The sequence below is a fragment of the Rhea americana genome, unplaced genomic scaffold (genome assembly GCF_003343005.1).
Source record: "Rhea americana isolate MKP2758 unplaced genomic scaffold, rheAme1 scaffold_349, whole genome shotgun sequence".
Lineage (NCBI taxonomy): Eukaryota > Metazoa > Chordata > Aves > Rheiformes > Rheidae > Rhea > Rhea americana.
In genome coordinates this window covers 1-26,202 of record NW_028186478.1, presented here as the reverse complement: position 1 = coordinate 26,202, position 26,202 = coordinate 1, and the positions used below count along the sequence as shown (strand labels likewise).

The window sequence follows — 26,202 nt, the reverse complement described above, 5'->3', positions numbered from 1 at the left end:
AAAGAGAATTTGTGGTATAATTTCAATCTATGAAAACTTCCATAAGTTGCATTGTCTTCATAGGTAGGTAATGGGGAAGGGAAATTTTTTAAATGATAATAAACAGCATTTAGTTTCACACAGAATAGCATGTTTTATTTTTGAATTGGAAGATACATAGATTCTCGGCTGTTTCAAGGCCTAAAGCAGCATACATATATCAATTGCTGTTCTACATTCACCAAATACACTAGGGTCTCCTCAGGTATTTATGCAGGCCTAAGGGATTGATTTACAAGGTATGAATGATAGCAAATCCAGTGAATATGATAAACTGAAGGAAAGATTTCAAATAGGAARAAAAGATGGGTAAAGATTCAAGCTTTTTTCTCCTTTACTTTTCTGCATGTTTTATCTCCAGTTAAGTTGATATCTTTTCTGCCTCTAACTTTATATCTGAGTCTTTTAACAAACAAAACAGTATATGGCTTCACTTCATGTATGGTGGGATTGTATTATAATTGATAGATTTTGGTATTCCTGCGGGCATAGAGGGACTTGAGGAAGTTTACTGTGAACACTAGCTCCTACTGAAGCACAAGAAGGCAATGAGAAAACTCCCAGATTATGGATGAATTCATTTATGAATGTGGGCTTGACCCACATGCTTAACAGGAATTAATTTGGAAGAATATTGATATGAATGCATTTGTCTCCCAAAATAAACRAATGGACTATAAAACTGTGGCGTGTTCAATGGCTATTTAGCATGAAAAAATTTATACTTACAGATTCAATTACTAAACAGTTTTATCTGTGTATGAGTAAATTTGCTTATGCATTTTTGTCACTGAAGAACAACCACATRATAATAGCATATCCCAATTTAGAGTTTTGTCTACAGTTCAGACAGTCTTCAGAATTATATTCAGAACTTCAATTACTGCCCAGCTCATCTATAAGGATAAAAATGCTATGATATAAAATAAATATAAAAAGGGAATATTATTAAGCAGTAACTTTCAGCTGTGCTATTGTGCTCAACATGAAAGCAAAATGTTTAATCTGTCTTACTCAGAAGTAAAACTGTATATTTGAGAGAGAATGAGAATATGTTTCACTGCTGACAGGGGAACTAATATCCTATTCTATCTGTGTGATCCAAGGTGTGGATCAGTAACACCCCAAGATAAGCAAAACCATCTGTAAGCATAAGATTTGCTTAAATGACATTTACTGTTAGGAAAAGCACATATCTATGACTCATGCCACTGACTGAACTACCTGAACCTAAGTGTATAGGATTTCCCTGAAACAGAGCTTAATAGTAAAGGTGAGGCAACACATGTCATGCAGTTTTGCCAAAATCTCAGTCATATTTTGTTCTGCAAACTTTGTAGTCAGATCTAGAGAGTCCTRTTTATATTTTTTACATTATTTGTATTATAGTCTTGAGAAAAGGATGTGAAAAAAAGAGAAACATAATAAAACCTGTCTTGATAAATGCACTTAACAGAGAAATGCAAAATCCACAAATTAGAGTCAGCACAGAAAGTAAACATTTCCTTCGATGCTGTTTTGTCTTCCATACTTATCGCATATTTAAAAAAGTGTATACATATACACTTTTAGCTGCCGTAAATGTATTTGATCTACCAKTAAAAAAAGTCTCTTCTTTTAAATTCTCTTTTTGTGTTATTAAGACAGAAAGGCAACAGTGCAATGGTGAGTGTTACTCCAAAGCTACTGGATTTGTCTTTTTGTATTGGATTTGTGTTAAAAGYTTCACCAACACAGAGCATGCATTATTTAATGGCATTCTGCACCATTAATTCTTTCTAGTGAACACTGAAATTGATTTTTTTTTTTCTCAGTATGTGTGGTTCCATACCATTCCTTCTTTGGACATTACCTAAGAATAGAAAGTAGCTASAGAAGGRTAAGATACAGCACTAGTATCTTTACAGACATTACTGTTTGGTAATTTTAAACTGAAACTTCAAATATTTTAGTTCCTCCCTTTTAAGAATCRTGTGAAATGAAAAAGTAAATATCACTCTTTGTAGCAATTTTGTTTTGTTCCATACAATTTTTTGCATTGAATTTGTCTACAAATTCCTTTTACAAAGGCTTTTTAGAAAGGTCTTCCAAAAATAACTTAAGCAGTATGTATATCATGCTGTCTCCTCTCATCTCTTGACCTGTTTTACAAGAGTCAGTTTACCCCTTGTTGTGTAAACATTATTTGAATCAAATAAGAGTAAATATAGCTTTTGTGCTGTATTTGAAAGATTATTTCAAAATGTTTATATCTTAACATTTAAGTAAGTTAAAATTCTTCCTTATTATTTCAAAATCAAAGAATGAAAGTGATTCATGTTAGGARCTTTTCTAAAATCCCAGTTGCAGTTGGTTAGGTGACTTCTTGGTATTACAGTAATTTTATTTAGTTCAGATTTTTTCCATTACATATTTCATTACWGTACTGTGACAATATATTATAACTTTGTGGGTTTTTTTAAATTGTCTAATATATTTTACAAAGTACTGATGTCACTATCCTGAGTGTGCACTGAAGTCATTATTGTTGATAGTTACCACATAGTGGCAAGGAAAATGATGTCAGAAGATCCAGAAGCATTCTGTGACAGGATCTTTTTATATCTTGCTAACTCTGACCCTTCCGATGACTTTCTGACAGCATGATTTCTTTGGAAGGGAATATAGTTGGGTGTCCTTTTCTATTCTTGCTCTCTTTGTGGGAATCCCACTCTTCCTTTGTATTTTTGATGGGTATGCTGACGGTACGTTTGGAAGTCCTCATTTCTTCAGGTACTTTTTATTGTAAGCTAACAGTTTTTCTTGACACCTGGACATTACAATGACCACTGTAATTGTCGTTTCAGCTATATATGCACTCATAAATTAAATGAGTCYRGGACTATTCTCTGGGGCTGAGGCCARCTGATCCAGGATGACCTGTCTCCAYGATTTTCTCCTCCAAAACAGGATAAAAAGTTCAATCACAATCTTTGCATATACCCATGTATGAATTATGTCTGGGAATTTTTGGGGAGATGGCTAATTGACCTGGGCTGAAATCATACCAAGGCCATTCCAAAAATTTAACATAACAGGCAAATAAGTTCCAGTACCCAGGAGCATTATTTTGCAGTGTTTACTAGTATATGTAAAGCCATACGTCCCAATATTTTGGAACTTTTAACTTTTTAGAGACCAAGCAATACGTGATATGGTTACAAGACATACGTAATATCTGTTGTTTGTAATGCTTAAAATTTCATAATGAATATTTATTTTAAAGGCAAAAAGTAATTCATTATTTGTTAACTTCATACATTCACATGTAGAAATTGTTTCCAATTAGGCTGATTTGGTCAACTGATCAACAAATCAGCAATTCTATCAATAGGGCGTGGCAAAAAAATTATTTACTCTTTCTGTCTTATAAATGCATTTGTCAAATTTAAAAGCATTTGATATAGTTTTAACTTCATTACAATGCAGATTAGGATAGTGTGAAGRGATTAGGTAGTGAGACTGACCTAAAAGGAGAACATCAATTCATTTTAAATTCTAGTGTGGATATTAATGAAGTTTGGGAAGCCACATTTATTAACCTGAGATTGCTAAGTAAATGCAATCTAACATGCAAGGATGTACCAACAGTTTCTTCAATTTTTATCATAGCTATTTTTCATATCTAGATCAGTTTATATATATAAATGTATATATACCTGTGTATATATATCTGAAATGTATGTTCTTACTGTGTAGGAAGGATGGGTTCACATTGCTTTTCTAGCCAGTGAAGATTTGAGTCATCTCAGTTTTTGTCTCCCTTTTTTAATTTGATGTATAAGAGCAATCCTTATGCAGTTGTGTGTTATACCTTTAATTAAATTCTGATATTTTAATACACAGGTGTCTATYATGTATGTGTATGTATCTAATGAATGCGTAGTTATATATATAGTCTCTTCTGCTTAGTAAACACTTACAGAATGAAGAYATTCAAAGAAATCAAGGCTGTATTTGAAATAGAGAAATTTTCATAATGTGTCAACTAACTGAACCAAGCCTAATACTTTGGAACCAGATATAAAATATGTATTATGTATTAATATATATTTATATTAYGCATGTTTATACACATACAATAAATATATATACACATATATAGACATACATACCTCTATATGTATACATGTAGATACACACATACAATCATATATACACATAAATAGAYATAAACATATATATGCCTAGTATCCTGTCCCAGTATCTAGAGGCTATGTTCAGCTGGTATATATAGGCAAATTGCCCACCAAATTATTTYTTCATGTTGTTTCTGTGGTCTTGCCTACTCACATCTTTTGTTGGTGTGGCTTGACCCTCCAGGCAYTCTTCATTTCCAGTCAGAAATATTCATATTGAATTTCTTACAGATCAACAGAGATGTAGATTTCATTGTAACTAATGTGCTTTCCATGACCGGTGGTTCTTTGGTGGTTTAAAGTAGCTGTTATTTGTCATACTGACAGGTACACCTACTGCGAAATGCTGGCGATGAAGTTACCATCACCGTTCAGTACCTCAGGGAAGCGCCATCATTTTTAAAGCTCCCATTAGGTAAGGGGAAATGAATGGATAGGAGTAATTTGTTTTCCTCTTTGCAGTATTTCTCACAATAGGAAGACACTAACAGAAAYAGCAATTCAATCCTTGAGTGTTTTACAGCAAGAAGAAAATTATCTATGTACTTTATTGCTTAACTTGTAAGAATCTAGTACTACTGCATGATAGCTTCTGTATAGTTTATTCAAAATGAACCTGAAAACTCACTAAAATACAGTACAATCATGGATGCTTTCTCAAAGTTTTTCCATGCTAGGGTTAATGGAATATAATAAAGTAGTGTTTATAAACATTTGAATCCTACATTTACAGTGAAAGTTATGGAGTTTTTTTACTCAGAACGATCTAGAAAAACAGCAGTATGCTAACACACAAAACAAATGCATGACATTAGTTGTRAATATGTAATAAATTATTTTGATATTTTGATCATTTTAGCAAGCAGGATTATAATGTGCCACGTGTGCAGTCAAACTATAGGAATAGTAAACTGTTTACGAGCACTGCAGATGAAGAAAGTCTTCTATTTCTTGGTTAGCAAATACTTACAAATAATGAAGATACTCAAATGAAATTTAGATCATATTGCGAGTAGAAAAATGTGCATAATATCAACTAACTGAATCAGACCAAATACTTGAGCATCATTTTACCTTATACATGATTCTCTTTCTAAACTGAGAAAAACATTTAAAATGTGTCTTTTGTTTGAGATTTTATGTAAGTAGTGCTCAACTGTGTACTTGCTTTTTCTTGATTTGGACAGATCAGGATTTACCAAGCTCTGCCTCCTGTAGTTAGAAAATGATTGTCTGTCATTTCATCTATATTCTTACACTTGTTATAAGCAAAGTTGCCAGGTCTCTTCTAGGGTGAACTATACCTTTCATCTTAAAAACATTATTTTACTTTTTATAGCTTATCATTTCCATTTGAAAATGGAATATAAATTCATTAAATTCAAAAAAATCTTACTTTGAAATATTTTTGTCTGTTCAATGTTCCTTATAATGAGACTTTAATTTTTTTCTTCCTACTTTTCCATCCTAGGTCATCAGATAGCTAGAGACTTTTGACAATGCACCCAAGCTTAGGTATGATTTTGCCAAGCTAGCAGGCTCTTAAAAATAGTATCTGTATTGTTGGCCATATTTTTACATAGTTAGTTACAGTTACACCACTCTGCTCTTTGGCAGATCTATCCTGCTATGGTTACAGGGCATGTTGCTGATGCAATTTAAAGGGCCTGCTTCAGGGCAGTTACTGTTGTTCAAGGAAGACCTGTTTGAAACAGGAAGACTACTGTAATTGTGGCAGATCATCATCTATCCTTGTATGGTTACAGGGCATGTTGCAGATGCAGTTTCAATCAAAATTGTGGTAGGATGAACATGCAGAATACCAGTCTATTCTTGGACGTTTCAGTGAGGTTGAGATTCGWAGCTCAGATGGAATTCCTATAGCAAGCAAATCTGCTGTCTTGCTTTTAGCTACAGCCAGAGTACTAGAGTCATGAAGACAAGATAGAATTTCCATAGAGACAGAGAATTCAGACTGAAGTTGGAACTCAGTTTCTAAGTAATCTGATAATATCTACATCTGCATGAAGAGTTCATTTACGTTGGAATACTCTCAGTTTGTGTCTAACGTCCTGCTTTGCCAATCTCTACACTGCTTATTTTTTGATGTGGGATATGYCCTATGTTATTTCTGAGAAAGCCCAGGTGTACAGTGCTGGGCTGGTGCATACATTTTTTAATGCAATATAGCACTTCCACTACAGATTTTCTGAACACCAAGAGCTCATCATTCTGGTTCAGTTACAGTCCTCACAAGAGGTCATGCATGGGTCTGCAACTTGTTCYTCACCACAACTGTAGCCATGCTATTCCACTCTCTCTGGCATGTTTTCCTGTCAGTAACACAGTGTTATTTTAAACAAGCTATCACAGACTTTCAAGAAGCACAACAGAGAAGCAGTGCTTAACTTAAGAAGCTTAAAGAGACATGTTGGATACAAAATGCAAATTTTGGGCAGTGCTCCCTTACAGCGAGCATGAAGAAATCTTTGTCAAGTATTTTACTGTCCTACTCACTCCAGTGCATGATCATAGGACCTGGAGTCCTATACTACAGGCTTAACAAAAAGACTCTTCCAGTGTGATCAGGCAGCAGTGCAACTGAAGAAATGACTCTTTTCCTGAACTAGATTTGGACATCAGCACAGAGCTCACCTGCTTGTTCCCAGGATAGTCTGTGCAGCCATCCAGTATAGGCTGAAACCAAACTCAAGTGAATGAGATGATCTTTGGACTTGATACAAGTGCTCATTCTAGCAGTGAGTGGGAAGAAAATAAGGTCTCAGAAAATCATGGAAAACAGATTGCTTTAGGGGTGCACACTGACATTATGAAGATGAGCAGAAGTGGGACAAAGTACCCTATGTTGGGAAGAGCTTTCCAAAAACCCATATACAAAGGGCAATTCCAGTCATGAAGCATCAGTGACATATTATAGGCTAATTAACAGTTATATAAAACAATAAAGTACATCCCAACTCATACTACAGTCAAGACTGAAGTGTATACATGCATAACTGATGTATCGTGGCCTTTCCTGGTCCCAGAAGACTCAAGCGTATAATCTYCTACCTCCAAGCATTCAGTCAGACTAGCTGCTACATTGGCAATTTTGATACTGTGAAGTTCTCCTTTTGAATGAAATCATATTGTCTCTTCCCATTAACCAGTGTTATTACTATGTCTTGTAAGTACATCCTCATGAGTAACTCCCCTGATTACTTTTCATATTTCTTCCTTCCCTACGCTATCTCCTGCAGTGGGCTAGCAAAGGCACAAGATATCACAACAGGCAAATACGTGCCTGTAGTTCCCAACACCTTTGTCTGGCTGCTTCCCCATTTCATGGATAATGAACAACTAATATAGGATTTGGCATGGGCATAGGCAAGGGTACTGACTAATTGACCCTTAGACATGAGACAAGGACTGCTTGTTTCTTCATTTCGGGCAGGTCCTACCCAATGGCGGTATGCCAGTATTAGTAGAGATCTCTCTTTCACAGCTGCCTGGGACTTCTGGGCCATACTAGAGTATTATGATTGTCCATAATAGTATGGTGTCATCAAATATTTGGCATAGAAATTTGATCAGCAGTATTGTTTAAATATTGGAGGATACTTGGCATAGCTTGGCCTAGACCAGATATTTCTTTCTTTAACAACTATCAGGCCCGGATTAGAAGTTTCCATGAGCCAGCCATTCCCAATGTCTGATAGCAGCCACCCTGTTTTGGAGGCTAAGAGAAATGGATACAGCCAAACAATGCCAGWTGGTTTCAGTTCCAGAGAACAGGCTCTGACACTATTTTCTTTACTAGTTTAGCTGTACCTGCTGAACTCACTTTACACATCCACAAATAAAGTTGCAAAGTTTGTGCTGTAAGTAGCACTGGGTGCTTGGCAGATTGGATCCAGCTACCAATATATTGTGTACTTCTAGACAGAAGTAGAGATTGATGAATTTGCTGTCTTTGTCTCTACAGAAATAGCTGAGGGAGACACTTCTGTCTCACCTTCTCATGGGTTTCCCCAATCTCTCACTGTGAATCCTCCAACAGCAGACCATTCACCGCTTATGCCATTGAGACCGTGTTCTTTGAGCACAGGTAGATGAGGAAAGATTTCTCACCTGTCACGCCTCAGCATAATTTTGTAGGACTGGAAGGTGCCAGGGTGCTAACAGTGCTACATTCAGGGGGAACAGCACTAGCAGGAGTAGCAGCTGCGCCAAGTCCAGCTAGTCCAGCCTGTAGGATGATTCACAGAAGATAAATGCAATAGCTGAATCAGTAAATCTTTAGTCTGAGACTCCAAATGCTCTTCCATGTGGCTCCAGCCTTGGGTGAGGAGTGAAGAGAACAGGACTTGGAGCTTCCAGATGCTAGGGCTGATGGTAGTATAATCTAAATCCTAATCTAATCCTACCTGGATCCACAATAATTGGCTTGTAGGAGTGTAGCCGTGGCACCTGCTAATAAAATTTAGGACAACAAGACCTTGATTCCTGTGACAAGAGAGGTTTTTAAAAATAAAATTATATATATATTATATATATTTTATTTTATATTTATATTTTATAAATTTTATAAATCTGTATTTATACTTTTATTTATTTGTTTGTTTTTATTATATTTCTAAATATATATATATATAAAATGGGAAAGTAAGACACAATTTTCTCTTCTGGACTGGGTGCATTTTTTTTTTTTTTTTGGTTTTGAATTTGGAAATAAAATGCTAATAAGTAACTGAAGTTGTATCTTTTGCCTTTCCATGGATTCCAGGAGCTCCTGACATGTTAGCTTCTTCAAGATGTACAGCTGTGTGTCCTGGCAGCCTTCCCATGTCAAGGCAAGGACTAGGGTTCAGAATGTTCTCCAGGGTAATAAAGTAGGCCAGCTAAGGAGTGGTGGGTTGTGGAGGGAGACCTCCACTGGACAGGTTTTGTGTTCTTGAAGGGGAAACTTGATTTGTAGCATCAATAACTGTCTGCTCATTGGGTTGTCTTGCTCCGTGACTAGGATGATTCCTCATCCCATAGCCTGTGATTTGCTCTAAGGTCACAGTGGGTGAGCAAGAGGACAGATCTGTGTTCCTGGAAACAAAAAGGAGAAATTTCCTGTTTGGAAGTAAGTCAAGAAGTTTTTAGTGGATTARTTATTAGGATTCTTTGCTGTAGATGGAATTGAGTACGTTAATCATTCCAGAGTTGAATAGTTGTTAAGGGCCATGTAGGGCCCTTTTAGATAAGTTTTACTGTTGCTGGAAAGATTCCTTAGAGCATTTTATTGTAAATTTATCTTTCTGATAGTTAGACAAAATTACTAGAATAGTCTGAAATTGCAAGGCTTGTAGTGAAAATAAAAATTATTAGAAGCTTTTCCTTCAATTTTATTTTGTGATTTGACTGGAATGATCTTTTTTCAGTTTTGTCTATTGGAAGTTGTCTATGACATAAATTAACGAGTCAGATATATGAGATTTGTTAATACAAGATATTCCCAGTATGATTCAGTAACTTTGATAATAAAACAAATTGTAGTATTATAAAGAGATTAAAAACTTACTGATTACATGGATCTGCTTTTCAGTCAGAAAGAATAGAAATGAAAAAGATGTATAAACAACTCCCAACTGTACAATTGCAAATGAGTTATTTCTTTCAGATTTGGTTTCATCTAGCTCTGTAATTTCCTGCGTTATTGCTAACTCTGCGAAGTCCCCTGTGACCCTTTCCCTGACCTCTGAGTTCTGGGATCTCTGCTTCCTAGTACCTTCAGGAGTGTTCCAGTCTCTTTACATGAACTGCAAACTCCTATACTGTTGCTAGGTCTCCTTCTCTGACTTCTCACCTTGCAGGCCAAGTTTCTTTTTCTGAGTATACTCAGTAATTGCTCAAGAAAAGATCAGTCTTAACCAGAGGATACTTCCTAACCCAGCTTTCTTAAAAGAATAGAAAATGGCACATCTGAGAATAAACACATAAAACAGATACAGCCTGTCRTAGTCTGCATTCACATTTCTCACAGGTTGGCTGTCTAGCTATAATTTCGGTGGGGTAAATGACAGCTAGGTAATAAATGGATGCTGAAAACTTCACAGCATATCAAAAGCCTAGCATCTGGCATGAGTATCCATTGGGATAGTGTACTGTAGTCATGGAAAGGGGAGTTACCTATAGCAGTTACTTATTTTACATATATAATGTTCTGATAGTCATTCTTGAACTTGTGTTCCAGAGTTGGACTGGTACCTAGCTCATTTGATTTGGAGTCTCATCTGCTTGGGTAAAGACTATAGTAGCAGATAGTAGAAGTTTTATTTCATGTTAGTGTATTGTGTGTTGTGTATTTACTGTCTTTTGTCTTTTGTTTTGTTCTGAGATCGGGGGAAAAAAACTACTTGTTTGGTTTTGGTCTGCCATGTAGGGAGGCAGGTGAAGCTGCTTGGAGAAATGAGAGAAACAGCACCTTCCATGAAAGCATTTGAGCATACACAGGGGCAGTTTCTGAAGTGCTGAATGTGGCTAGAAATGAATAGTCCATGAGTATGTGAGGCACAGGAAGCGGGGAACAGACTAAAAGACTTGTGAACTTGGTTGCAAGTCAAGACTGGGAGGTGAACTGAGGCTGAGAAAGGCTATGTAGAGTTWGTTGTGACTAAGAAAATGGCTGAAAACTGCTGAACTGGAAAGCAAATCTGCAAGGACACTAGTAGGAGGAAAAAATATTATTTAAYCTTTTATTCTAAGTTTTACCATGCAACAGATGTCAGTTTTCTGTATTAAAAAAAATTATTTGAATGTAATGTTTCGCATTCTAGTAAAATTTGKATTTAGAGATTTGGAAATCTCTAAAATTCATGTATTTGGTATATGTTCAATTAACAGAAGAGATAGGATAGTTCCATTTTAAGAATCTGGCTGACTCATGGACCTGTCATAGTTGTATACTGCAAGAGGTAATAGGGTCCCAAATAGCAGACTCTTCAGTGGAAAATTTAATGCCAACTATTTTATTTAAATGTTATTATAAAGAATGTTAAAAAATTTTCCAGCAAGCTATGATCATCAGTCCAAACATAGATTTTGGTGTTCATATACATGAAACTATCCATAAAATGTTATGTTTAATTCCTACAACTGCAAACTGCATCTATGCTATCTAAGTATCTAAAAGTTTTGTAAAATGAGTGTGAAAGTATGATTAATTAAATGAGAACAATCAGCCAGCTTCCATGGCCATCAGAGATACAAGCCTTTGTAAATGCCTCTTGCTGATATCATTTAAAGGCATACAGAAATGATTGCAAGTGAAAACATGCTGAAACTTAAGAATTCAGGGTATTATTTTGAGACCTCAGTATTGAACTGACAGAGATTTATTATGGTGAAAATGCACTTATGTTGAACTAACTTTCRTTTTGCTAAATCCTTCAGATATGTGGAATAAATACGTATAAAAATATATGGCCAAGAATGACTTTTTGACTTTTGCAATGTTAGACCTGTAAAACYTATTAATGTGAAATGATTTACAGGCAATTTCAGGTGACTTCTTCAGACAGAAAAAAGAGTTTTCAGTAATGATGAATATAATTCTGTGAAATTGATTTTATATACTTTATTGATAAGGTCAAATCCTGTCTGACCATAATTGTATGAAGTATATTATTGGAACTATATGTTAATATGATACATTTAACAAAAATTGGACAATGATGTGACTTTGTGCCTTTTCCATTCTAAAAATAGGTTATTACCTACAGATGCATTAAGCTAACCTTGAGTCACATTAACCATTAAAGCAGGATAATGATACATAACTGTTAAAGAGTTATCTCAGAGAAAATGTTTTAGACTATAATCRTGCAATATTAGCATTATAAAATGACTCCTTGCTTTTAATCTCTCAATTTCAAAAGGTACCTCATACTTTAACATAATTGACACTCRTAACAAAAAGATATACCCATTAATAAAGTGTATGTATGTATACAGTTAGTGCTTCTCTGTTCTTATTAGCATCATCTATAAATACAATTCATGGTTATATATGGGGTGAGACTTTCAATAGCGAATAAGAAATGTATTCATTAAATTAATGGGATTTGTGTAACTAAATTACTTACTTGGTTTTAAATATATCTTTCTCAGTGCAAAAAAGACTTWATCTTGCTAACGGTTAAACATATTAGAAGTTCTCCTTGGCACAGTCTCTATATAATGATGTCCAGCTGCATTTATCTTTATAGGCATATAAAGTGTAGCATATGGTCAGACACATTGGCTGTCATTCTGAAATCCAAGCAGTACCTCTCTTTTGGTTTTGAGGTTGATATAGAAGGTTCTCATTGTGTATCCTTTTTCAGCTGAATAGCTATTGACTGCTGAAAAAAGTTATATAATGTAATATAATATAATATATTAATATAGACAGTTATCTTTCATGATCTGATTTCAGGTTCCCCTGGACCATCTAGTGATCAYAGCAGTGGAGCTTCATCACCTCTCTTTGACAGTGGCTTACATTTGAATGGAAACTCAACTAACACGGTAAGCAAATTAGTAATAAAAACATGATGTAAGCTGTGTAAGTTTGCTTTCCATTCTGAGCTTCAGAATGTTAACAGAGGGCTGTCTTAAAGATTTTTATTTATTTATTTAATTTAAGCGCATATGCACTGGATTTACAAAGTAAATTCTAGATTTACAAAGTAACCAGCACAGGCTTCTGAATTACTAGATTCTCATTTTGAGAAGCTTGTAAGAGTGACCATGATGAGACTGGGTCACTGGATTAGGGGATATAAGTTCGTGTTAACTTTTGACCTATTTTATTGAATTTAATACAGCTAAAGATGCTGAGTTACACATGGAATTCTGAAAAGAATGTRAAGACTGAATTACTGAAACAAATGTTCATGACAGGAGAAAAAAGTGAGAAAAAGAGAAAGAAGAGAAAGAAGGGAAATCAGATTTAGGAGGAGAAAATCAGTTCTTTAATCTGGATGACAGTCGGTCCTTTTCTCTTTAGCAAACAGCTATGACTGAAACGTACATAACATCATGAGAGGTTTTTTTTTCCTTTTTGAAGAGAAAAAAACAGTTGGCAAAGCTAAAGAAGATAGCTTCTAAGACAATCTGTATTGTTGTAGTAGGTGGACGTGTTGCTATATTATTTTTTTTTTTTTGACTCAGCAAAAGATAGCAGTGTCAACTGCCTGATGACGTCTCCCATAGCTTCGCACTTTTCTGAGCAGTATCTCTCTAAACTGATCCTTAAGGCTGGTTTTCATCTGATCAAAATTCTGAGATTCATCTRTACTGTGGTACCTATAACTTAGGGCCTACAGTCCAAACTAAGTCTAGATACAGCAAGTTTCATGTTTATTTCTTTGCAATTGATTATTTCTTTAGGTTGTGTTGTTGTCTTACCAAAGAACCCCAGTCAGTTATAAAGGTCCATCATTCTGCAGTGCTTGAAGGAAGCCTGTGTACCAGGTGCACTGGAAACAGTCTGTTTTGCAAAGAGCATGTGTTGTAAGAAGAGGGCTGTAGTCAGATGATTGCATGTGATTACATTAGCATGTTTTTGTAAAACATGCTTTTAAGTGCTAACATGAATGTTCCATAATAACTGACAAAAATTATTATGACTGCACTTTGGGAATTGAACATTTTGAATCTACACATTGCAGAAGTATAAATGAGCATCTGGAGATGTTTAAACTTGTAGCAGATTAATTTAGAATTGCACTTCCCAAGGTAGCACACAAAAGACTGTGAGTAAACTTGAAATATAGGCAGAAAAAGAGAAAGTAAAATAAAGGACAATACTTAGGAACTAATTGTTCTTTATACAGTACTTACTCTCTTTTTCTGAAGTCTCACATAAGCTCACATGAGGAGATATGCCTAAGCACCAGACACTATGGCCTAGAAGAAAAATCTACATTTTATCTAGCCTAGAAAAAATGTCATGATATTCCTTCATGTGAAACAATATGAAAAACTATCAAGTTCCTTTAGCGTGAAATGAAAAAGAAAAGTTTAAAATATTCTAAACAGAAATGAATAGATTTTGAGATAGCTAATGGAAAGTACATGGTCAAGYTTTTATCAAACTAAGCTGTGCCAGAGCCGTTATCAGAACCTCAAAAGAGGTTATGAGTGTATTTCAGCTACCAGCTAGTGGATGTTTCTATTTTTTTTTTAATTATATATTTTCATTCTTATGGGAAAGGAAAGCAGGACTACTATTTCCTCAGACAGTGGGGCCTGATTTCTTTAAGGCTAAGGGTATTTAAGCCCCTTTAATTTCACCTTGGTAGCAGAGATCTGACTCACTTGAATAATCTGTTACATCTTGTGAGTTTTTACTGCAGTCGTATCTACCTTCCTAACCGCAGTCAGATCAATGCTGTATTAGACAATGCACATATTGGTGGAAATGCTGCTGCCAAAAGCATACAATGCAAAGGAAAGAATAGATATGAGAGAAAAGGAATTACTTTTATGCCAGGTTTACAAGCTGTCATGCAGCATGTCTGTTATGAAAAACAATAATAGAGAGATACCTGAGCTAGTGCTATGCCAGGCTGTAACACTCACATGACACAATAGAATAAGTTGTGGAAATAATGACTTGTATTATATAGAAAGTAGTCTAGTCATGTAAACATAAAGCTGTTTCGCCTAACACTATTTTCAGTTCTGGTTGTATCTTGCAGTTCTCTGTTAGACATAGTTGTATGAGCATTACTGTGGTGGGTCTGTTAGGTGTGGTATGTGATATCATCTTCAGGATTTATATACAGYCTTCCTACAATATTTGAGCAGTATGCGGTATAGCACTTTAACCAACAGACAAGGTTTTCAGTAGTGCATACATCAAAACAGAAAAGCTTTTCAATGAACCATTACCTCAGCAATGACTCCCCCAAAATCACAGTATATATATACTTTTTGGAGCATAAATAAATGAGCTGAAATGCCCTCTTTATACTAACTATTTTGTACTTTAGCACTGTGACAAATGCTGTAGTGATTGGTAGTGACAGATACATTCACCTGTATATGATATATGGTTTATTGAATACAATGTGAAATCTTAGAGGGGAACAGAAAAGGTTCAGTCTTTAGTGCTAAAGAAGGAGCTGGTCTGAAGGCCAGTGATTACAGGTCGTGTACATGTATATCAATGATTCTAACCACAAAACTTTGGGGAAAACACAATATGGATATTCTTCTTGCTGTCCAGATGTCCTGGATTTCCAGGCCGACCACTGGAGAAAAAAGCAAAAGCCTGAAATAACTTTTAATAAAGACATATAATGAAGGCATAATAAAAATATCATTAAATTATTATTATTCAATAGGATAGTTGCCAGGCACATGGGGATAATGTGGATGTCTTTCATATGTTTGAAAATCCAGCTTCCCTGAGATAAGGTAAATGGTCTAAAAGTGGTACTCTAAGTGAACTGAGGCTAAAGTAGACCATGATTTTCTGTGTGTTCATGCAATTTAAGAACTCTAATTAAAGTGTATGATGAGTTTGGTTGGTTACATGAAACTAAATAAGCATTTAGGATTTTCTAAATTGCTTTAATTTTTTTTTCTTAGTTATTTTGTTTCAGCTATCAAATTTAAATGTTTTGCATTAAGAAAGACATTATCTACTTCATCACCTGCTACAGCTTATAAAAAAGAAAACATACAGATGTCYAATAGTTGATGGGACCTGTAGGATGCTAAATGTTTAATGTACTATGCAAGATCCTGATTTCAGAGTGAGATAAAGGTATCTATGGCTCAGTCAAGCCCATAAAGGGAAAGAAGAGGAAAACGCTCTAGGAAAGGGGATAGACGTGCCAATACAGAGAGTAAAAGCTATGCTGATGGATACTTCTAGTAAGTGATTGGGCTATTGAATTGAGATCCAGTTGCTACTATGCATCTAAAAGCTTCAATGATTTTATTTTTTGATTGCTTATATGGCATCTTGCAATTCAGTATAAACATACTRTTTATCATTCTGAAGTTTTATTTTATTCTCCATTTTTACTGTCTTATAGCTCACTTTGAAGACATTTCAAGATTTCAGATCAATACTTTTTCTATTAGAATGGTTTAGTATATGATAGCAGTAGACTCAGCCATTCCTTGATCTGAAAGTCCATGATTTTCTCATTGAGAATGAAAGCATTATAGGTATAGATCTTGAAGCTTTAAATTGACTTCCAATTTACACTACATCATTTAGTAATGTATGTGCATAAAATGTAACAAATACAAAGAATATTTCCCTTGCTTAGAGGAACAGTGCTGGTAACTGTCATTAAAGTAATCATCAATATCTGCTGAACAGAAAAGAAAAATGTCGCAATAGATGAGCATGGTAGATACACTTAAATATTTTGGACTGCTGGGCTGAGGATCTATATGAAATGAAATAAACACACTGCAAGTAAGTGTGCTCCTTTTATTTCATGAATAAATTTGAAACAGCTGTCTCTTTTCTGCATATCGGGAAAAATAATCTGAATTTTCTGTTCTGATTACACCTTTCAGGAATAGTAGCAGTGGAAAAATAAGTTGGAAAAAGACAACTAATTAATGCCTTTCTACTCTATTCATATAGAATTGTGTACAAAGTTACTTTGATATTGAGTAAGAAAATTGTTTAGTTTAGATTTAAATGTTCAAAAACACCGTGTGACTCTAATTTGGATTAGAGTTAATTGAGACTTTCACTATGACATTATTAAAGTGAATAAATGGTATCTTTAAATGTCTTATCTTTTAGTTCCATTAATAAGAACTGTCTCTCATAACATACTCCCAGGCAAGCTCAGGAAGTGTGAGCTAGATGAGTGCACAGTGAGGTGGATTGAGAACTGGCTGAAAGGCAGAGCTCAGAGGGTTGTGCTTAGTAGCAAAGAGTCTAGTTAGAGGCCTGTGGCTAGTGGTGTCCCCCAGAGCCCAGTACTGGGTCCCRTCCCATTCACCTTATTCGTCAATGACCTGGCTGAGGGGACAGAGTGCCTCCTCAGCAAGTTCGCTGATGATACCAAGCTGGGAGGAGTGGCTGACACACCTGAGGGCTGTGCTGCCRTTCAGAGAGACCTGGACAGGCTGGAGAGTTGGGCGGAGAGGAACCTCCTGAGGTTCAACAAGGGCAAGTGCAGGGTCCTGCACCTAGGGAGAAATAACCCTAGGCACCAGTACAAGCTGTGGGCTGACCTTCTGGAGAGCAGCTCTGCCGAGAAGGACCTGGGAGTGCTGGTGGATGACAAGTTGACCATGAGCCAGCAATGTGCCCTTGTGGCCAAGAAGGCCAATGGTCTTCTGGGCTACATTAGGAAGAGTGTTGCCAGCAGGTTGAGGGAGGTGATCCTGCCCCTCTACGCATCCCTAGGGAGGCCTCATCTTGAGTCCTGTGTCCAGTTCTGGGTTCCCCAGTCGAAGAGAGACCTGGAGCTACTGGAGAGAGTCCAACATAGGGCTAYRARGATGATCAGAGGGYTGRWGYAYCTGCCCTATGAGGAACAGCTGCGAGAGCTGGGCCTCTTCAGCCTGGGTAAGAGAAGACTGAGGGGGGATCTTMTSAATGTRTAYRAGTACCTGAAGGGAGGGTGTCAAGGAGATGGGGACAAACTCTTTCCAGTTGTCCCGTGTGACAGGACAAGAGGCAATGGGCAGAAATTGAAGCACAGGAAGTTCTGCCTGAGCGTGAGGGGGGATTTCTTCCCTGTGAGAGTGACAGAGCCCTGGCACAGGTTGCCCAGGGAGGTGGTGGAGTCTCCTTCTCTGGSGATCTTCAAGGCCCACCTGGATGCAACCTTGTCTACCATGCTACAGGTGACCCTTCTTAGCAGGGGGGTTGGAGTGGATGATCTCCAGAGGTTCCTTACAATGTTACCCATTCTGTGATTCTGTGAATTAATAAAAAAGAGGCAATAGGTTTTTCCACCAGGTTCCATCCAGTGTTAATGCCTCAAATCCCTAAGGATCTACAGTTCTTTAGACTCTGTGGAATTATAAAAATTTGCCTATGAGCTGCTTTCTCTATGTAGGGACAGTACTCCTCATTTAAGGGTGTGAAAAGTTCCCCCAAATTGTCTGCAATAGCTGAAGTTTGGATATAGTCACATTTATAGTATAATTTTGTATTAATTTCAACATTATTTTCTTTACTGTTCTAGTCCTTATGTACCTGTAACAGTGTCTTGATTTATGGCTGCAGTTATAATTTAAGGAGAGGCACAATTACTTTTTGCTTTTTGTGCTGAAATTTAGTATAAATTACTCTGTCTTGCTGCCACAGTCCCCATCTCCCCCAGAAAAAGAATATATCTGGAAAGGTATTCCAGGCAAGGTCATTGAGGTACACAGGAACCAATTAGATACTAGCCTGAGGGAAACAAATTAAAGGAAAAGGTGCAAGATTCTGTCAAATAGTCCATATCTATTCTCAAAAAATATCTTAGTCAGGCTTGTATCTTATTGAGTCATTTAAAAAAATGTAACAATATCTAGCAGCACAACTGTAATGAAATATTCATTAATATTTCCATTGTAAATCACTTCTGGAAAAAATTATATAATTGAAAGGGTTTTAATTTGTTCCTTACCAGTAGCAGAAATATTAATCAAACTGATTTAAATGCATAGCTACTGCAGTGAACAGGGCAATGTAAGCCCCTGACACATACTGCTATATAGACTCTTATGTAAAAACCACATACAGGTGTTCAGTGTCTGCAAGAGCAGCCATTAAATCTAAAAACATTAAAAGTCTGTGAGAGCAACCATTAAATTTCAGAAGCATACATGTGAGACAGCCTTAGAGTCAAATCAAAACATTTTTTTCTTTGACAGAGAGGGGGCAATATCTTGTTTCACATGCTATTTCACCTTCTTCCCATTTAATTAAACAATGTCTGCCGATTAAAATAAGGTAAAATAGAGCTATGTAATTAAAAGTTACTGTTTTCACTGAATTTTAAAGACATCAAATTACTTGTCCAAATTGTTATTTCATCTGGAAGAGCTTGTTTCCTGTATAGAAGACTTCATCTATTAAATGATTTGGTGATGCATGCTTTACCACGTAATTACTATCCTTTTAAAGCTGTCACAGAATTGTGCACCTGCATCTAAGCATTCCATTAAAAATAAGTAAACACTAACCCTCTACTGAATTGATGCTGCATCAAAGGAATGCATAGGTATTTTGATACCATCATTAAGTGGATTCTGAGACAAGTCTAGCACTCTAATTGACTTCTGTTTACAGCAGCTATCTCAGTATCATGCTTCATTAGCTGGGTATCACAAGAATTTCAAGTCATGTCCCTGCGCCACGTTGAACATTTATAATTGTGCTGTTCCATGATTAATGTAAACTAATGTAAGACTCTGCTACCGCTAAGTGGAACAATCCTATTTTCTTCTTCAGCTTGTCCCCAGCCTCTATTTCCTCTATAATCTGTAATGTTCAGCCATACATTGATCAGATCAGTTCACTGTTCCACTGGAAACTAACCCACCTATATATATATGTATGTATAAACATATACTTCAGTCACTAATGTGACTGAAAGCTATATAGAGAGAATCCGGTGGTTGCTAGTGCTGTTGCAAGAAATGTAACAAGACATGACGAGGGCAGAGACCAGACAGTTAGAATCACTAGCATCAGCACCAGCATGATTTAATATCAGCTTAATCATTCTATATCAGCTGATCATGACATTGCATGCTAAGGCCATAGCTTTATGTACATTTAAGTTTTCATTAGCCAGCAATAGTAGTGAAAGAAGTTATATCTATCCCCTGAATTAGTAATTCTTATTTCTGTCTCCTGTGTATCTTTTCAAGCTTCTGTAGTGAACTGGATTGAGGAAATGATCCAGATTAAAACTAAGCTGGCAAAAACTTATTCATGTAATTGTTCAAATAGTGTTTGTGTGTGGGAGTGGAATTGCGGCAATGTTTTGGCAATGATGCTAGAATATGCAGGCTTTAAAAAATGAAAATTACATGAAATTATAGCATCATTTAGGATAAGCTTTCCAACTTCTCAAGTTCTCTGCCACCCCACCAGCAGTTTTAGTTATCAATCTACATTGAACAAAACCCTGAACACAGTTCTACTAATCAGAACTAATGTATTTGAGCATATTCAGCCTTGTACAACTCCACTGGAAATGATAAAACTCTAAAGCCCTTCCCCCAAATTAACTAAGACAAATAGCCTACTCATTGAGGGCTTTCTTTTGAATATGCTGTAATATGTCTAGTAAGGGAGGTTTGATAAATTGTACTCTAGTTTGTACCATTGCCTTTATCTATTCCCAGGGGAGGAAAAATCAGTACCAACCGAACACATTAGCAGACTGAGAATCATAGAATCAGTAAGGTTGGAAGGGACCTCTGGAGATCTTCTAGTCCAGCCCCCCTGCTGAGGGTCATCTCAAGCATGGTAGACCGAGTTGCATTCAGGAAGGCCTTGAAGATCTCCAGAGAAGGTGACTCCACAACCTCTCTGGGCAACCTGTTTCAGTGCTCTGTCACTCTCACAAGACCTTTCAAAGATGATGGAGAGCGGCCTGGCAACATCCGCCAGCTCCCTCAGTACCCGTGGGTGCATCCCATCTGGGCCCACGGATTTGTGGATGTCCAGCCTGTCCAGAAGGTCTCTAATCCTATCCTCCTCAACCAGAGGAAAGGCTTCCCTTCTCCAGACTTTCTCCCTTACGTCCAGGCTATGGGATTCTTGAGGGCTGCCCTTAGTAGTGAAGACTGAAGCAAAGAAGGCATTCAGTAATTCTGCCTTCTCTGTATCCCTTGTCACCAGGGCCCCTGCCCCATTCAGTAGCAGRCTCACATTTTCCCTAGTCCTTCTCTTGCTACTGATGCATTTGAAGAAGTGAAAAAGAAGACAGTGTACCCCCAAAAGAATCATATCTTCTTAGCTCTTTCTTGCCCACATCCTTACAATAGCATTCTGTAACAGAAGCAGCAATAGATTCAAATATCTTCAGTTTTGCCAGAGGTTGCCTATCAAAACAAGAGGTTTATGGGCATTCAATTATCAGGAATATCTGGAAATAGAAGCATTCCAGAAAGTGGAAGTGAGATTCCTAGAACCCTTTCTTCATTAAAAATTTGCCAGCAAGAGTGAGAAAGCCTTGAATCCTTGATTTGTCCCATCATCTTTACTGTCCTACACCACAAGAGACCATTGAAGGCTCAGCTATTGGTAAAAAAGAAGGTTCTGCCCTCTCTTTCTTTCTCAAAGCTGATGACAGCAGAGCAAGACATCATGATAGTAAAGGAAAAAAGATAGCTTCTTTAAAGGGAACAAATGCTTGATACTAGTCAGTTTAGTCTTCTAAGAATAAACCCTTCCAATTGTTGTTGCCTCTTTTTCTTTGCCCAGTTTTGCTATGACAATGCTTGCAATAGCTACCTTGCTATTCCAGGTATATTCCTTCATTTTCAGCTGCTATGAAGACTTTGCAAGATCTACCCTACTACAAACCAGATTATATTTACAGTATGAAGTAAAAAGCATATTTAAGTGCAAACTTAAGCATGCTAATAGCATGACCCTGAGTATTTTCTGCCCCCAAACTAGCTTAATTCAGCTTCAATCTCTCTGAAGCCCATGTTTAAAGAGAGAGCTGCGTCAAACTAGAAAATCACGGTGGCTGCTTTCAAGGGGCAGGTGTAAGAGAAATTGCAAATTAAATTATTAGGGAAAATTCAGAAATACTTTCCTCCAATGACATGATATTTTCTTTCTAGAGATTCAGAATCAGTGACAGTTTAAAAAATAAAGGTAAAATAACAATCTCTGCAAATAGAAATGTCACAAGATAAAAAGTTGATGGCCACAGCCAGCTGCAATCCTATATTCTACCTTCCTGTGTTCTGATAGTGGAAGCTTGATTATAGAGACGTATCTAATTAAGTCTCCTACTTAATAGAGGACATTTTATTCTACTTATGGAAAGACTTCTTAGTTGACCCATAATGAGTTTTCGTAGAATATATTTTTTTAAAAAAACAAAGCTCATGTCTAAATTATCCTTCATAGGTCAGTGATTGCTAATGGGATACAGAATCGTTCCCTCATCCAGGTCAACAGTTTACATCTGTCACAGGTGGCAGAGATTATGTGTCATTAAAAACTGATTCTTGTTCAGTGTTCTGTCAAAAATGAAATTTTTGTGCTCAATCCATTTCCTAATGGACAGGTGTTACAACCAAATTGGCATTAATTGGCAACATTGTTGGTGGTCTCAGCAGAAAGCCAAAGGTGTGAAATGGACCAGAGGATAAAATATATGATTGCAAGATGACCCCTAAACAGCCATTTTTTTTTGTGCTTTGGAGGGGTGATGTGGAGAGTTGCAACATGAGCAGCAGCTGTTTAGTAAACAGAAGGCTTAAAGGGCAGCCAGCTCTGCACACTGGACTTTGTCCTCAACACATGCTCAGGACAGAGTACAACAACAGAGGAGATACATAGTTTTATTTCTATGGTATATTTTCTACATTTCCAGTGATTCCTAGTATAGGGATTAATATTCTCTCAATATTAATTGACTGCTTTGGACAACTCCAAAAGACTTGTGAGACATGACTTCTGTTTGTAAAAGTTGTGTTGACTTGATCCTTCCCCAGTTTGTTATGTCTAACCATGTGTTCACTAATTCTGAAGAGGTTACATCAAAGGATGAGTCTCAAACTGAAGTGTAGTAGGTTGTAAGACAAATTGAACAAAATGAACTGTTGGTCCTGTGATAGAGTTACTTTCTGTGTAGTGGCCTGTCGCTATGTATGCCCCCTTTTTTCCCTTAAGAACATAAGAAGGGATCAATATTTGCTTTGTGCTCTATCATAAACTGACTAGTAGAATATGTTCTAGTATGAAGCAGACATTTGAGAATGTCACCAACTTGACTCCTTTGTATCTTTTCCCTATTCTTTGTCATTACATCATGCAGTAGCTGTAAGTAATCCTGAACTGAAAAAGCCATTACTCTTTGTAATGTGTTTCTCAAATACCACAAACCTAAAATTGCCTGTGGAAGCCAAATTTTCCTTAGAGTTTACATTAACGGTAATAATATTTCCCCTACTGTAGTATCATAACTTTGGAATTAATAGATTTTGACCCACTGTTTTTGGCTATTTGTTTTCTTTCAATTCATGAATCTAATGAAGGAACGTAATGTGGGTTTTCTAAAATTCTGTTCTTGGCTTACACTGAAATATTTATTCTTTGCACTAATATCCTACTAAAACATTTGGCAGCAATGTAAGGTACCAAATGGAAACATTACACTATGAGAGTAAACCCCCCCCCCTCAATTCTTATCTACCGAATGCTATTAATTTGCCTACAATTTTCCAGTATATTTAGCAGTTTGCTAAAAAAAACTAGAACTTATAGTTCACAAGAAAAAGACAGGTCTTTGTGTTTAAATTATCTAGATCTGATCCATATCTAGAGAATGGAGAGGATATGAAAAATAGGTGAGGATGCTTCAGAAACTGTGGCACTTCTTTACTTTCTGATTCCTGAATATGAATTCAGTGGTCAGATTCAAGCATTTGTGTTTGACTATAATAAACTACCTCCAGATTTATTCTTAGACATTTCAACTTCCAGACAGGCACTTTAGATTGTGTTGATCATTTTCAACTTCGGATTGCATGAGGTTATGTCACAAAATATGCAACAGATTCTCCACTGTGATCTTATAAAATTTATATAAAGCTGTGGAGACACCCTAGCCTTTTGAGGCTAATTGTATGCAATACAATTATTCTATAAACTTTATTATTAAATATTCATACTGCAACAACACCAGGAGATCTCAGTCAGATGAAAGCTAGATTTTCCTAGGGACTTTGCAAATACTCTAAACAAAATTCTTTTCCCCAAACAGTTTGAAGCCTAAAAGATATTTTAGTATTTCCAATTCTGGCAATTCCTTTACAAATTTTTCATTCACTAGAAGGAGTTCTTCAGTCACTAACTCTCAGTGGTCCTGTTAGAATATGAAACTAACTATTCTGATTTATTTAAATAAATAAATAGAAAGATTAGCCCTTGCTGACTATAAGAGCTTTAGGAAAAAATGTTAACCCTAAAAGCTTATGAGCAAGAAAAAGAACTAACAATAAAACAATTCTCAGAATGTTCTTAATTTTGAGTAAGTTTTATGGCTTTTGAACACCAGGGCTTAACAGAGCTGAAGCTAGGTCATCCTATATTTTATTTGTTTTTGTTAGTACTATTCAGTGCATATTTATGACCTTTTTAAAAATAACCAGCTTTCAACTACATTCTGTACTAGAAAATTGTCTCTTGAACCCAAGAAAAATATTTTTTAATTGGAGACAGAGAACACAGATGCCTAGTTTTGACCTGAACAGCTATGTCTGTGAATCTGTCTCAGCTGCTTCTCTGTAAATCGTATTGCTATCTTTATAAAAGAGTGTGATGCTCAGATGTCATGATAGTGAGGAGATAAAAGTACCAATGAAAACTCTTTGAGTTACCATTTTTATGTGCTCTATGAGAAGTTCCTTTCTTTTCTGTTGTGCCCATTTAATAATCATTTTGCAGTACATAATCGTGATCATAAATCCTGAATGGTACTCTGAACACTGAATTCCAGCAGTTACTCTGCTGTTTCAAATTTAATTGATTTTTGCCTATAAACACAATTTTCAAATCAATTACAACCAAAACCAATTGCCATCATTTTCTTCTACATTTGGGCATATTTCTCTGCTTTCACTGGTGTAAATCTCTGTTTTCACAAATGGTGTAAACCTGTGGACATTACACCATAAAGAAAAAGCTACATATATATATACCGCTGCATGCATATATTAGTGTTAGTGGTTCTGTGACAGCTAAACAACAATCTAAAAAATACTTTCTTTTCATCATGTTTCATTCAGTGATACCTTCATGAACTAATTAAATAATTAGCTGGGATACATAAGAGACAATATATATTAGGAGGCTGAGCAATCGCTATATAAGCTTTACTTTAAGTTTGGCTAAACCCTTTTATCAATGACAATATATCCAGGCTAATTCCTCTAACTTAGTCTGCAATGGCATTTATACACATTTAATTTAATGTTGTTTTCTTTTGTTTGTTCTCATAAAATGAATTGAAGAGGTCATATAAGTACATATTTTCACTGTTCTGAGATTTGGACATCTTTTTTTGCTTAAATAATGCCAGCCGTCTTTACTAGAAGAAATATTTGGAGGAAAACTTCAAAGATAATTTTTTTAAAAAATTCATCAGTCCATGAATGGTTAGTGATAACACGAAACTCAGGATTTAAAATCTCTTATTTAATAACATTATGGCTAAAAGTCACAATATTGAAATAAGAAACCGGTATTCTACATGACAGTTGTAGTCTTTGCATATATATACTGAAGTTAAAATTACTGAAATACTGAAATTAAATCACAAGCATAGTATCAAGATGGCCAGTGTTCTTTTCTTACACAAATGCTTTTTTATTTTTTTCTACTAGATCCTGAGTTTCTTGAATAGTTCTACTGCTATATATTATTCACTTGTGAGACAAGCAGTACCAGAAATGCATATTCATGCTTTATGCACTGTATTATCTGATAGACTGTGCTTACTGATTCTCATTTATTTTGTACAGGCTCCATCATCACCTTCTTCACCCATAGCTAATGAACCAAAATATGAGAAGCACTGGCTAGACACCTTATCAGTTCCTCTGTCGATGGCTCGAATCTCAAGGTACAAAGCTGGAACAGATAAATTAAGGTTTGTAATTTAAAAAAGGAAGTACTAGGTTACCTAGCTGGACCTAATATTTTGCTGTGGAGTGTTGGCTATGCAAGAATTCTTTATGTTATGAAAGTTGTTAGTTCTTATTTTATATATATATA

At 36.0% G+C, this 26,202-nt stretch overlaps 1 protein-coding gene across 1 annotated transcript in view; it reads left to right on the top strand.

Annotated features, from left to right (window-relative positions):
- The window catches only part of LOC146592046 (gamma-2-syntrophin-like), a gene marked incomplete at its 3' end in the record, with an annotated part of 199,668 nt that extends 173,591 nt beyond the window's left edge, over nucleotides 1-26,077 (top strand). The window contains exons 7-9 of the mRNA XM_085311736.1: nucleotides 4,545-4,632; nucleotides 12,682-12,773; nucleotides 25,950-26,077. Coding sequence (XP_085167862.1) covers nucleotides 4,545-4,632; nucleotides 12,682-12,773; nucleotides 25,950-26,077 — 308 coding nt within the window. The remainder of the gene's footprint in view (nucleotides 1-4,544; nucleotides 4,633-12,681; nucleotides 12,774-25,949) is intronic.
- Nucleotides 26,078-26,202: the final 125 nt, after the last annotated feature.